The 15,064-nt window shown below is 41.9% G+C and overlaps 1 protein-coding gene across 5 annotated transcripts in view; it reads right to left on the reverse strand.

The window, feature by feature from the left end:
- CARMIL1 (capping protein regulator and myosin 1 linker 1) overlaps nucleotides 1-15,064 on the reverse strand; it is a 312,186-nt gene that overhangs the window by 171,327 nt on the left and 125,795 nt on the right. For all 5 annotated transcript variants that reach the window (XM_077886140.1, XM_077886138.1, XM_077886139.1 and 2 more), the window contains exon 5: nucleotides 6,697-6,818. In XM_077886140.1, coding sequence (XP_077742266.1) covers nucleotides 6,697-6,818 — 122 coding nt within the window. The remainder of the gene's footprint in view (nucleotides 1-6,696; nucleotides 6,819-15,064) is intronic.

Below are 15,064 nucleotides of genomic sequence, written 5' to 3' on the forward strand. Positions count from 1 at the left end.
AACCTCACCTACCTACCTCAATTGGCTTTGACTTCCTATACCGGGATCTGCAATACCATTTTTATTATGGTATCAAAGAAAGCTTGTCCTAATACGCGGACACTAATACTCAGGCAACTTTCAAATGTGTCACATGTATGACAGAAGAATTCAGCATGCGGAAATCCTAAGGGAAAAAAAATCATGTTAGAAGGCTACCATTCTGTCCCCCAAAAAGGATGCTATTAGGTACATTTAACAACAACAATAAAATCAAATTAGAGAAATGCATTCAGCTTCTGTGTAAACATATAATAAAAAATATATATATCAAACTTCAAAGAAGCTCCCTACAAACACCACCAATGTCCTTTTGGATGGTACAGGCTTTCCTCTGGGGCCATTGGGTAACTGACCACAACAACCTGTACTACAGATAAAACTTCTGGAACACTGCCAAAGCAGTTTACATGAGCTAATTTTAGCCTTACCTGCATTAACAGCATTATTCCCATTTTACAGATGAGGACACTGAGGCATAGAGAAGTGAGTTAACTTGCCTAGGATCTCAACCCCACTAAAGTATCCTGACAACCTTACACCTTGGAGCTGTACCTCAAGGCTCTCCCCATACATGTTCATAACGCAAAACCTAGGACTGTTTCTTCCTGAAGCAGAACTACCATTTTACTCTAACGTTCAAAAGTCTTTTCAGTAGCTCCCCAGTACCCATCCTTGAGGCGTTTGCTCACAGTGACATCTGCAGGCTCCCAATTCCTACGTTAGGCAGGCAGCTGTCTCCCACAGGCACCTGCTCCTGCCATTTCCCCACAGAACTCTACCAGACCCACCATCCTCTCAAAATCCCCTCTCTCAAAAAAAAGCAGAAAGCAAATACAAATCATACATTATTTTCCTGGTGTCTCCAGTTAAATGTGACTTTCCTTTCTCTGAAATCTGAGGATTCTCTCTCTCCTCACTATTACCCATGGAACTTTCTTATACTGCCTGTAGCCTATAAACTTTTAGAGAGCAGGAAACATTTCACTCCTGTATGCATGCCTGAGGGAGTCCTTTAATGAACATTTTCTAAATGAATTCTACTGTGCTCTGATGACTTAATTTGACGTTAAAAAAAAAAAATCTAGCTTGGTTTTGGAGAACAACCAAGGGTCTCAATATTAGAAAAGCTGAAGGCTATCACACAAAACCGCTTTTTGAAGAGAAACTACAATGCAGACACTTCTGGGAAAACAGATTAAACAACATTTACTTACAAACATTTCCCTAGCTTCCTTAATATCACTGTCTCAAAGGCCAGGCCTCCAAAGACATTCAGTTTCGCAGAGCGTAAGGATGAGAGCAGTCACAGCACAATGCGAACGGAGATCTGATTTTTAAATTTAACTTAAATTTTCTTCTTGCATCTTTAAATTCCCTCTATATTTTGAAATAAATTTTCCTTATTTAATGGGAGGAGGGTAAATGTCATTTTGTAAGGGAAAGAGAGAGGAAGTGACAAATACCCTAACATATACATATGGTAGGGGAGTGGTAAAGAGTGGACACTGGTGTGACTATTGACTTTAATTAAAATTCTTCATTTTTTTCCTATCTGCATTCTCTGGACTGTCATCAGGAAGACTGATTATACTTTGTATATTATTTATACCCTGTTTTTATATTTGATTTTGATCATGGATGTAATTTCACAATTATATTTGGGTAAAACCAGAAATTCAGATCTTTGCAGATAAGTTTCATTCATATATAGTCAAACTTGGGACTATCCAAGAACTGATGATCTGAACCCAGGGCTGCCCAGGCTGCGTTTATCCTCCGGATTGTCCTGGTTCCTGATATACACTCATCAGATACTCCCCTGTCCATCTGCCTCTACTAGGAGAGCCCCAAGCAGGGAAGGAGACGAGACGATGAGGGCCAGGGACCCAGGGTCCCCACCACAGGTTCAGGTAATACATCTGATGAGACAAATGACTCAAACCAGGTTAAGGATTCCAAATATAGTTTCTTTCCTAAGTTTTTATTTTAATTCCAGTTGGTTAACATACAGTGTTGTATCAAATACAGTTTTATATTCTTCAACTTACTATAAGCAGATGTAGGACATTCCGGAGACATATTTTATTTTGCACATTCTCCATTATTTATGTCAATTTATGTCATTATTTACTGACCAATCTAACAAGGCACACAAGACAAGGGATGGAGAAGAAAGGATATAATCACCCACCTCTCCACTTGCCCCCCTCACCCCCATCAATCGATAACCAGCACCAACATAATCATCCATTTCCCCTGCTAAAATTATGTAATACAATCTAAGGAACTTCCAGAGTAAAGCAGAACATGCAAATCACAAAATATTACAGGTTTATTTTGACAAGCTAACGACGCACAGTGGGTAGGAGAGCAAAATAAAAGCCAGGTACATTTACATTCTTTAAATTCTCTGCCAAGTCAAGTTCTCAGTTACAATCCATGCCTTCTTGCACATCGGTGGCTTCATCTGAACTGCCTCTGAATCCTCTCCCTGCTTCTCAGGTGGAGCTCCACACACCCAGCCTGCACCCAGCCACCACCTGCTCACGCCCAAGCACTCACTGTCTCATCTGCTCCGTGTCACCTCAGCCCCCACACCTGTGGATGGAGGACAGGACCATGGTCTTCCAAACTCCATGTGCTCCTGAGTCATACCGCCCAATGATGCATAAGGCACATGATAAGCATAAAAAACCTCAGTGAGGATGTACTATGTGCCAAGGACTAGGGATTTAAGATGAATAAAAATGCAGACTTTGCTCGAGTAGCTCCTGGCCTAGAAGGAAGCTCAAGTATGTGGCATGCATTCTGTGTCCCTCTTACCTTCTCAAGGATAGTGTGGATTTACTACCGCCATTTCCAGCAACAATCTCTTGTGTTCTCTCTCTCTCTCTCTCTCTTTCTCTTTTACTGGAGCACTCCCCTCATTATAGCCATGTGCTTTAGTATCTCCCATTCTGAATGCAAACAAAAACTCCCTGTAATTCCTCCTACCTCTTTAGCTACCTCCCATTTATCAGTTCTCCTTGGTAGCTAAATGTCTCTAAGAAGTTTCCCACACGTACACATCCACTTCCTCCCTTCGGAGTTCATCCCATAAGCATGATGGCCCGCCTCTCCCTACCAGAACCCTGGGACTGCTCCAGTCAAAGCCACCAGTGCCTTCACCATGGCCAGTTCACCAGCAGCCCTCTTCTCTCAGCTCATTCGACACCCAATCATTCTGCAGTCATCACTCCCTGCTTCAGAAATTCTCCCAGGCCCTGGTCTCCCACTGGAATCCTGTCCCGACACTCTCTTCGTGGTTCTTCCTCTTTCACTTGTTCTCACTGACAAGACACTTTCTCTTCTAGGTGCATATCTCTCTCTGGATGATCTCAAAACAGTCGTGCATGCAAGACTCTCTACACTAATGATTCCCACACTGGCTATGTCTCCAGACCTAGACCTTTCCCTTAGAAACCTAGGAGTCATCCTTGGTCCTGCTGTCACCCACATACCAAATCCATGAGTCAGTCCTGTACCTACAATAACTGTTCTATCTTCCACCTCCCAACCTTATCTCTAATGTCACTGCCCTACTCCTAGCCATAGCCATCACTCCCCTAGATCATGGCCTATGTTCTAACTAGCTCCCCCCTCCTGCTCTTCCCCTTCCCACTCCCCTCTCTCTCTAGCAGCAAAAATAAATGCTATAAACCATATAAGGAATCATGTCACATCCCTACTTGCATGTGACAGTGGCTTCCTAGTGAGCCAGCACTAAACTACAAACTCTTCCCCATGAGGATCTATGTACACTGACCAGCACCTATGCTTCCAGCCTCATCTCATGCCAGTTATCCCCTCCCACCTGCATTCTGCTCATTCCCAGACTCCAGCCACCAGGTTCTCTCTCAGTTCCTCAAAGACACCAACCCTAGGCAGGCGAGACAGCATGAACAGGTCCTGAGAAGGAAAGGCTGTCTGCCCTCTTCAGTTCAGGTTCTTTATCTTCCAGGGGGGTTTGTTCAAGGTATCACGGCCACATGGAGGCCCTTGCAGACAGGATTTTATTCTTTCTATTAGTCCTGTATGGACAATCAGTTGTAAACATTTACTCAAATTTACACTTACTTTATTGATGCAACTTCCCAGTGTAAATTCCACATTGCCCAGGGCCCCAACATTTAGCACCCTGCCATCTGCAGCAGAAACTCAATAAACACCCACTGACTGTGTAAGTGTGCAAATAAACAATTGTAACACAACATGATAGGTGCTAGCAAAGGAAGTGATCACAAAGCTTTATGGACACATGAATAAAGAAACTCTTTAGAGATCTGGGCTATGTCGTTTGGAGGGGGAGTCTGTCTGGATTAATAGTGTATATGAAAGCACCAAACACAGGCCGGACCATGGGGCCAGACGGCAGTGGTCTGCTACACCAGGCTACATGGCATAGAAGCTACTGGATAATTCTGGTGACTGCGAAGAAAACCAGTTGTGAGGAGGAGGACTGAAGACAGAGACATTGGCAGGACACTGTGGCCCTGGGACAGTGAGAGCCCCTGAACCAAGGCAGTGGAAGCGACAAGCCAGATGAGTACCAGACCAGGAGATACGCATGAAAGGAGTTTGGCAATTAATGACGTGTGTGAGTTAAGGACAAGAGACTATGTAAATGACAAGCCACTAACTGAGACAGAATGTCAAATCCAGACAGGCTTGGAGGTAAAGCTGCTAAGTTTACAGGCCGCATCCTGTGTGAGGTGCTGCTGGGGTCATCCCTATGCAACGCAGCCAGTGACAGAAGTGAAGATGAGGCTCACATCTCACATGGAGGTCACGGACTTAGAAACTCGCCTATATGTAGCGGTGGCTTCCCTGGAAATGGAGCTCATTATGTCATGCTTGATTAATACTTGGTGCCTAAACCTTCTACCAAGACGTTAAATGGAGAAGAGTGAAAACATCTTTCTTAGACAATTTTCTCTGAGAAGGAAAAATAGTAGAATCCAAACCCAGAACACAACTGACAATTCCCTCAAAATGCCTAGAATATTAGGCAAATAAAACTGCACTTTAAAGAAAGCAGTTCTTTAAATATTTCTCTGAGGATCATATAAGCCCTGGATAAATAGGCTGTGCTTAATAATGTGCTTATCTCATCAGTGTTAACTCAGAATGAGAGGAAGTGTGCTCTAAGGAGACGCTCGTGCAATGTCACATGACTAACATCATTGAGGGAGAATGAGCTGTAGTGACTGCTAACTCATGATCACCCCAGATAGTTCTCTGGTGGCTCTAAGGATGTTCTTAGTATTTCCCCCTCGCTGCCACTCATCACTCCTCACTTCATCCCACACCCTTGCCCACCTGCACCTCTCCTGCACAGACACGAGAGTGGGTGTGGCCAGATAGATGCCCCAACAGCTTGCCTTTAAGGGACTTCATACCTAGACATTCCAGCCAGGCAGGAGGGAGGGGCAGCCCCTGCTCATCTCTTCCATGCCATGGGAATGAGGCCAGGGGATGCTCTAATCCCTGAGCAACCAGCTCGCCAGAGACTCAGAGGAGCAAAGGGAGCCCAAGGCTGCAGAGAGGAGGAAGGCCTGGGTGAACAGCCAGAAAGCATGGGCCGCCCTCCATGCTAGCATATGGCAAAAAAAAGAGAGAGTCCAGGGCAGAGCTGTTAGAAGAAACTAGCAGGTCTCAGAAAGCCCGAGAGCAGATGGAAGCTACTACGTCCAATGAGCCACCTACAGGCACCCAAGGCTTGAAAGACACAGGCTAGGTTTTCCTGCTTTGCCTCTTACTTTATAGGCGGAGCATCAGAGTAATATGTTCCATGAAGGGCAAGTCTCCAAAATTTCCCTGCCGCTCCCACCAAGCAAGGTACACAGTTAAGCATCATCTACGTGTCTCTGTGAGGCTTCATGGCCTCCTTGCACAGGGCGAGTAGCAGGGAAAGGAATTTTTATGATCTCTGTACCATCTCCTTCCAGCAGGAAGGTATTTTCACTCTGGACTATTAATTTAGGGAGCTTTTGGACATAAGGATCCTTCTGCTTTTTTACCTCATCCAATCCAACCCCCACCCTTCCAACAACTCACACATTCCTTAAGGACAAACTGTCACCCAAGCACATAATCCTAATGAAAGGCGCTTAACAAAAAAAAAAAAAAAAAAAAAAAAAAAAAAAAAAAAAACATGAGGGCAGGCACAGGGATAATTTACTAATATTCCTAACACATGTTTCAGAAAACTCAGAGAAAAAAAAAAAAAAGGAAAATGAAGCCTGTCACTCTTCATGAATGCTAGACCTGAGCCCCTTGGTACTCCCCTACCAGCCATAAGAAGTCACACGAGGGTACACCCCAAGTTCTGTCACAAAGGTTTCAGTGTCATGAGTAGAGTCTAAAGGATGGCCAAACCCTTCATGGCTCAAGTCTTGAAAGTAGAGAATGAGGCAGAGCCCCATGGAGAATCTCAGATTTAAACCACAAAGACCCAAGGGAGGGTTTGCTATTGAACGTTGAAGCGAAGATGGAAGCATGAGCGAGGCCCTGAGGGAAGGGGCTATTGGAAGGTATATTCACATTCACCAGTCTGAGGAGGAAGTTCTCTGCTTTCCTCACCCTTCCTCCCCGACACAACCCCCCAGCACTCACACTGGGGAGAGGCCGGGAAATATCCTCCGCAGACAGGTGCCGATGTGAGCCAGCACTTCGCTCACATCCTCGGGCGACGCCATCTTCATGGAGATGCTGTACTTCTCGGTTTCGACCACCATCTGCAAGAACCGAGTTGGACACTGCTTAATAATCAGTCCAATTCCTTGAATCTTTGGTTTTACATTGTGTAAATGATATATGTATGTATATATGTACGTGTATATGTATGTGTATATATATATATGAATATATATGAATATTAACAAAAAAAAAATATGAATATATATATTTTCACATTCATGCTGACCTATACAGATACAATACCAGCTTTTTAAGGACCACTTCCTTAAAACCATACTCTCAGTTAAGACCTGAGGAACTGTTTGGGTAGAGGGTGGAACAGTTGTCAGAAACATCCAGAAACTGGAACAAGTGTTTCCAAAAGCAAAATTCAAATAGACTCCCCCTCCTCCTGTGTGAGGGAGACAGGATATTCACATTCACACAGGATTTCTCCTTTTACCAAGATTTTGTCTGGAGACGCGGTCTTATCAAGTCTCTTATATATCCCTACTCTCCAGAGTTAGTAAGTATACCTCCTTCAGTGAGTAGCTGAGGGCAATCTCATCATCACTGTTTTTGTTTTTTGTTTTTTTTTTGGACATGTTTTAAAAACAAGACCCCTTATGAGATGTTTAAATGAACTGTTAAAACCTTTTGCCTGGCAACAAAAGAAAAATAAAATGCTTATAAACATTTCAACTCCTCTAAAAAGAGAGAATTCTCGCAAAGGATTATCTGACAGGAACAAGGTCATAATGTTCAGGGCTAGACAAAGAATCATTCCAATTGGTGCCTGGGTGACTCAGTGATTGAGCATCTGCCTTTGGCTCAGGTCATGATCCTCCCAGGGTCCTGGGGTAGAGTCCCACATCGGGTTCCCCATAGGGAGCCTGATTCTCTCTCTACCTATGTCTCTGCCACTCTTTTAAAAATAAATAAATAAATAAATAATCATTCTAATTAACTGCTGAGAAATGTCCAAAGCTTACCACCAAAAAAGTTGACACAGAGGTCACAAAGCTAGTGTCAACTAGCTGAATGTCAACATATAGTTGAAAACATGTATAGGTCAACCTGAAAAAGGGGCAGGTCGCAAAGTACAACAGGTTGTTTATTCAAATAAAAAGAATCAACTTCACTTTAAAAAAAAATGCTGTTATCTTGGATCTCAAAAATATTCATGCCAAATGCAATCCCCTTGGATTTTCATTGCATCAAAAGAACCTCCCATGTTTACTTCCTGCTTGTATTTAACTTGTACAAAAATATGAAGGGGGGCACACTACACTTAATGTGCAGCTCGCCAATTGGATTAACAAAGTGAGTGGTTTTTAGCTTTGTTTTAGGCTGTCCTAAAATTTGCTACATTAAAAATAATCATCTGTCTTCCAAAGTGTTTACATTAAAAGGAGAAGTAATGAGGGGCGCCTAGGTGGCTCAGTTGGTGAAGCGTCTGCCCTCGGCCCAGGTCATGATCCTGAGGTCCTGGGATGGAGTCCCACATCGGGCTCCCTGCTCCGTGGGGAACCTGCTTCTCCTGTCCCTCTGCTATTCCCTCTGCTCATACTCGCTCTTTCTCAATAAATAAAAAAATCTTTAAAAAGGGGAGGGGGGAGTAACACAATTTGTCAAAATGAAGAGACCAGAAAAGACTTACATGATCTGAGACCTTAAAACATTACTTTCCCGCAGCACCCCAAAGGGATCTCTGACTACACACCACCTCTGCACCAGTAGGTTGGCTCTCCATATTAAAAAGAAAAAAAAAGAAAGAAATTTTATCCTTTCATGCATTGGTCTTCTAGAAGGTGGCCCAGGGAATATTTGTCCCCAAAAAGGCAGCAAGCATTGCTGTACCTGGAGGTAATTTACTGTTAAACCCCAGGATACCTCAAGGAAGTATCTTGAGCAAATTAAAGCTGCTCTCTGCCATTTGGCTCAGATATTCTGTGGTTCTGTGGGCTCATATCTGTGCCTATACATGTTTTAAAAAGCCAGAGACTTAAAAAATAAATAAATAAATAAAATAAAAAATAAAAAAAAAGCCAGAGACTTGGGACACCTAGGTGGCTCAGTGGTTGAGCATCTGTCTTTGGCTTAGGTCATGATTCCAGGGTCCTAGGATCAAGTCCCGTGTTGGGCTCCCCTGGAGAGCCTGCTTCTCCCTCTGCCTGTGTCTCTGCCTCTCTGTCTCTCATGAATAAATAAATAAAATCTTAAAACAAACATACAAAAAGCCAAGACTGGGATCCCTGGGTGGCGCAGTGGTTAAGCGCCTGCCTTTGGCCCAGGGCGCGATCCTGGGGACCCAGGATCGAATCCCACGTCGGGCTTCCGGTGCATGGAGCCTGTTTCTCCCTCTCCCTGTGTCTCTGCCTCTCTCTCTCTCTCTCTCTCTCTCTCTGTGTGACTATCATAAATAAAAATAAAAATAAAAATAAAAATAAAAAAAATAAAAAATAAAAAATAAAAAATAAAAAAAGCCAAGACTTTGGGAAGCAGCCTTTGTGTCTGTGCCCCACACCCTGCCACCAACATTCTCCCCGAGGGTAATTACATCTTTCACTGCATGGCCCTTTCTCCGTTCTTCACGTCTGGTGAATCCATCCAGTTCACAGTTTGGGGGGTGAGTAATCAGTAATTATCTTATTCAAATTCTGCTTCATCTTAACACCTAATCATCCTTAATTGCTCAGGACTGAATAGAATGCCAGAGAAGAAAAGAAGGTGGCAGGTGAGGGGAAGAAATGAGACCTTCAAATTTACCCTGACATGACAGCAGCACATAGCCCTGCAGAATATGTCAGCACCTTAGGCTAATGTAAAGATTGCCGCTGAGTGATAGAGGTGACACTAACAGAGAAAACCATTTCAGCAGGACAAAGAGACCCCTCTGTCCCTACTATTTCAGTGGGAAAAATCAAATGTTTGCAGCAAATCTGGCTTACACGTCTACAGCAGAACAGAATCCACCACCTCCAGTACACGTTTAAAATAGTAATCAGCAGCAGAGTACTGGTATGTTATTTAAGATTCAAGTTTCCAACCGCACTTTGTCTCCTTTTTTAAGGTAGAACAACCTGGCTACACTCTTAGGCACTTTTAAATAAATGCCAGCCAACTGACTGGTAAAGCATTCTTCATTCTTCTAGCAGACACAGCCATGGGTGGTTGCCCAAAATCATCCTCTGACATAGCAAACCTCATCATTAAAAAAAAAAAAAAAATCAATCATAGGTGTTTCAGTTGTATAAGAAATAGTCTGAAAATTCTATAAAACTATATAAATGTTGGTCTCAGTGTATCGACCATGAATAGGTATGGACTCCAGAAAATACGACGGCAATGAGATGTGGAAAATAAGATAAAGGTCTCCCACATTCCCACAAGGAAGAAGAACAGAGCGGTAGTGAATGTCACATTTTCACCAACTCAGTAACACACACACCTCTCTCGCTCATACACAAGGAAATGTGAATGCCCTGGGCATTTGATCTGAATTGACAAAGCTAGAATTAAACAGTGATAAAAAGTGAATCAATCCCAGAAAACATTACAAAAGAAGGAAAAAAGAAAAAAAGGGGAACGCCTGGGTAGCTCAGTGGATGAGCGTCTGCCTTCGGCTTCGGTCATGATCCCAGAGTCCTGGAATCGAATCCCACATTGGGTTCCCCACAGGGAGCCTGCTTCTCCCTCTGCCTATGTCTCTGCCTCTCTCTCTATAGGTCTCATGAATAAATAAATTTAAAATCTTAATTAAAAAAAAAAAAGGAAAAGTATGTCCCAATCCAGGGTGGATTGTGAGTGCCACAGGCAGACAGACACTATCATCTCTATGATTTCACATTAGAGAACACTGGAGAAACCAGACCTCAAATTTTCTGAGGTTACACAGGTTACTATTTCTCAACCTCTGGGATACAAGAGAATCAACTGAGTCCTAACGGCTGTGTGTGTGCGGAGGGGGGTGTGACTGGGAGGGAGGACTGCTGGAGGTATCGGTTTCTGAACAGCACCATAGACATTTCTGAAACACGAGGCTATGAGCACCCAGCATCACGGGCCCCTCTGTGGAAACAGCACCACTGCCCCCCTGTACTTTCTTCTCCAAGATCCATACTCCGCCAAAGCGATGCTACAGAGCTCCTCCTCCAGTACACACGAGAACAGCTCCACGGGCCTGAGGTGAACTACTTTCGATCACATTAGTGCCTCTGAATGCCAGAAAGACTGAAGGGACAGGACTCCAGTGTCCCTAGACTGGACCAATGCCAGCAGCCATGCGGAGAAATGAGTCCTGCTATATCAACATCTTTTCTCATAATTAAATCCTAGAGTCAAACCACACTTTGAAAATAACCTTGGCATTAACATTTCAGTGGTGCCCTTCTGCTCGATCACAACCCCAATATCACCAACATAAACATGCCTGAATTAAGACCATCAAGAAGGCCCTGGTTATGTCATCATTCGTGAATAATCATTCACTCCTGCATATGTCTGCCATTTGGGCAAACATATGGTGCTGTAATTTTTCTTCCAAACTCCAGTTTCTAAAGAATGCTAAACACACAGGATAAAACACTGCTCTCAGATGAACTCTGGAAAAGTTCCAAGGATTTGTATGTAATCTCAATCAACATAAAGTGACAATTCTGACAATTTCTTTTAAGAATGTTGTCAACAGACTACATGCACAGGCCTGTGCACACACAAACATTTTCTTCATAGTTTTAAACATGAAAACAAAAAGTAGAATGAAGGAAACAATAAGCATCAGAGTAAGAATAAAGGAAATTGGAAACAAAAAAGCTTAAAATCAAGAGAAAAATCAACAAAACCAAACAACAAAACCAAAATCTTTGAAAAAGATTCAAAGAATTGGTTTACTTAAATTTTTCTAAAAAATTGAAAAAGAGGGACAAATTCTATGAGTCCATGATCACTTTAATACAGAAAGTAACAAAAACTTTTTTTTTCAAAGAGAAAACTACAGCCAGTACCTGTCATTAACATAGATGCAAAGGTTCTACATAAAATTTAAATAGAATCCAACAAAATACAAAATGGATGATACATGATGACCACGTAGGGTTAATCCCAGGAATGAAAGGTTGAATTAAAATCTGAAAGTCAATCAATATAATTCACCTGATTAACAAACTATAAGAAGAAAAACACACAATAACAGAGAAAAAGAGAAAAAACGTGACAAAACACAACACTAATTCCTGATAAAAACTCACAGCCAATGTGAAATTGAAGAGAAACTCCTCAACCAGATAAAGGGCATCAATGAAGAACCTAGAGCTAATACCCCACTTCATGGAGAAAGAATGGCACTTTCCCTCCTAGGTCAGGTAGAGAACAAGGTCTCTAGTCAGCCCTTCTACTCAGCACTGATCTGGAGGCATTAGCCGGGGCAGTTGTCAGGGGCTGAGATTTTATTTTACGTTGCCTAGAAGTAAGTTAGCCTGTTGCTGTTTTGTAAATGCTGGCAGGACACAGGAGACTCCTGGTCAGACAGAAAGATTATTCATAGCACAGCAAAGTGCAAGAGCACCATGTGTGCACAGACCAACCCCCATTACCCCAAAGCCTCACAAGGTGACACAGAGGGTTCAGAGAGATGCCTGCACTCACAGTAGGCTGCTTACAGGAAAGGACCTGCTGAACTTGGATAATCTGTTTTCACAATAAACGGTAAGCAAGTCCGCTCTTTGTTCATAAGGGAAACACACCATCATCTCACATGGATGCTCATGGCAAACACAACCCTGATGAGCAGCCTGGGTACAGAGCAGTCACAGCATGAATTCTTGGCATACCCAGCAAAACACGCAGGAACGTGAGACACCCAACAGCAATAAGACAAGAAAAAGAAATAAAAGGTATTAATACTGGAAAAAAAGAAGTGAAATTGTCTTTATTCACACACAACACAATTGCCTATGCAGAAAATGATGAAATCCATTTTTAAAACCTACAAGAACTATTACTCTAGGTGAGCACAAGAAGTTGTCAGGATACAAGATCAATACACAAAAGTCTACTATAGGTCTACTTACCAGCAAGACACAATTAGGAACTGGAATTTAAAACAATACTATTTATAACAGCATCAAAAATTACATAATACTTCGAAATAAATCTGACAAACGATGTGTAATACTGAAATGTGTACACTGAAAGCTACAAAACACTGATGAGAGAAATTAAAGACCTAAATATGTGTAGAAGTAGTTTTCTTGGATCAGGGATGCCATACTGTTAAGATGTTAATTCTTCTCAATTGATTTATAGACTCAATATAATACCAATCAAAATCTCAAGAGCCTTTTCTGTACAAATTGAGCTGAGTCTAAGCTCATATGGAATTGTAAAGAACCCAGAATCACTAAACAACTCTGAAAAGGAAGAACAAAGTTGGAAGACTAACACTATGTGATTTCAAGTCTTACTCTAAAGCTATCATAATCAAGACAGTAGTAGTGGCATAAAAACAGACAAACAGACCACAGAGACAGGATTCAGTCCAGAAACGGACCAACACACACATGAACAACTGATCTCTAACAAAAATGAAAGCCAGTTCAATGCAGAAACAACAGTCTTTCAAACAGGTGGATATCCTACACATATGCAAAAAAAAAGAAAAAAGAAAAAACAAACCTCCAAAAAAAAAAAAAAAAAAAAAACAAAGAAAACCCATGGATCCATATTGCTTTATATACAGAAACTACTTCAAAGTTGATCACAGGGCAGCCCTGGTGGCACAGAGGTTTAGTGCCGTCTTCAGCCCAGGGCGTGATCCTGGAGACCCTGGATTGAGTCCCACATCATGCTCTCTGCATGGTGCCTGCTTCTCCCTCTGCCTGTGTCTCTGCCTCTCTCTCTCTCTCTCTCTCTCTGTGTGTCTCTATGAATAAATAAATAAATAATCTTAAAAAAAAAAAAGTTGATCACGACCTAAATGTATAATGTAAAGTTCTAAGACTTCCAAAAGACAGAACATTCTGTAACTTCGAGTTGAGCAAAGATTTATTCAATATGACAACAGTACAATCCATTTAAAAAATTGACAAATTGGATGTCATCAAAACTTAAAACTTGTGCCTCTGAAAAATGCTGCAAAGAAAATGAAATGACAGGCTGCAGACTGAGAAAAAAATTATGTATAAATTGTCTATCTGATAAGAGATTTGTATTCAGAATATATAAAGGACTCTTAAGATAATAACAAAACAAGTCAACTTAAAAAAAATGGCAAAACATTTTAACCAACACTGGAACAAAGGAGACAGATGATGGCAGTCAAGCAGATAAAAAGATACTCAATATCTTTAGCCATTAGAAAAATACAAATTAAAACTACAATGAGAAAGCATCGCATAGTTTCCAGAATGGCTACATTTAAAAACACTGACCACACTGGTGTCAGGAAGATGTGAAGGAACGTTCTGGAACCCTCATCCACTGTTTGTTAGTGGCAACATCAAATGGTACAATTGCTTTGGAAAACAGTTTAGCAGCTTCTGAAAAAGCTAAACATGTACCTACCATACAATTCAGCCATTCCATTCCGAGGTACCCACCCACGAGAAATGAAAGCCTACGTCCAATCAAAGATTTGTACATAAATGTTCACAGCAGCTTTGCTTATCTTGGCCAACAATGTAAATAACCCAACAGTCCCTTAAGAGGTAAATGGATAAAGCGGAGATATAGCCATACAATGGGACGTAATGGGACATAAACAGAACACAGCAGAACACAATGGAACACAACTCAACAAAAAAAAAGTAACTATTGAGACAAGCAACAAAATAAATCAATGAATTCCCAAATAATTATACTGATGGAAAGAACGTAGGTGATAAAGAGTACACACACACACTGTATGATTCCACTCATACAAAGTTTTAGAAAATCCAAACTAATCTCTAGCTGCAGGGAGCAGATGCCTGCAGATGAGGAGGAGCAGGAGGGAGTGTCTACTGGGGGAGATGAGGACACCATGGAGTGACAAATAAATTCAGTATCTTGATTGTGGTAATGGTATGGGTACACATATGTCAAAACTTAATCAAATTGTACACTTCAGTTTGCTGCATATTACTTACTATAGCTCCATAAAGCTGTTTTTAAAAATCTACATTTTAAGGGCATCTGGGTGGCCCAGTCGGGTAAGTGTCCAACTCTCAATTTCATCTCAGGTCGTGATCTCAGGGTCATGAGATGAAGCCCTACATGGGGCCCTGCCTCAAGCCTGGCATCAGGTTCTGGGCTCAATGGGGAGTCT

Source organism: Canis aureus, chromosome 37, assembly GCF_053574225.1.
Source record: "Canis aureus isolate CA01 chromosome 37, VMU_Caureus_v.1.0, whole genome shotgun sequence".
Lineage (NCBI taxonomy): Eukaryota > Metazoa > Chordata > Mammalia > Carnivora > Canidae > Canis > Canis aureus.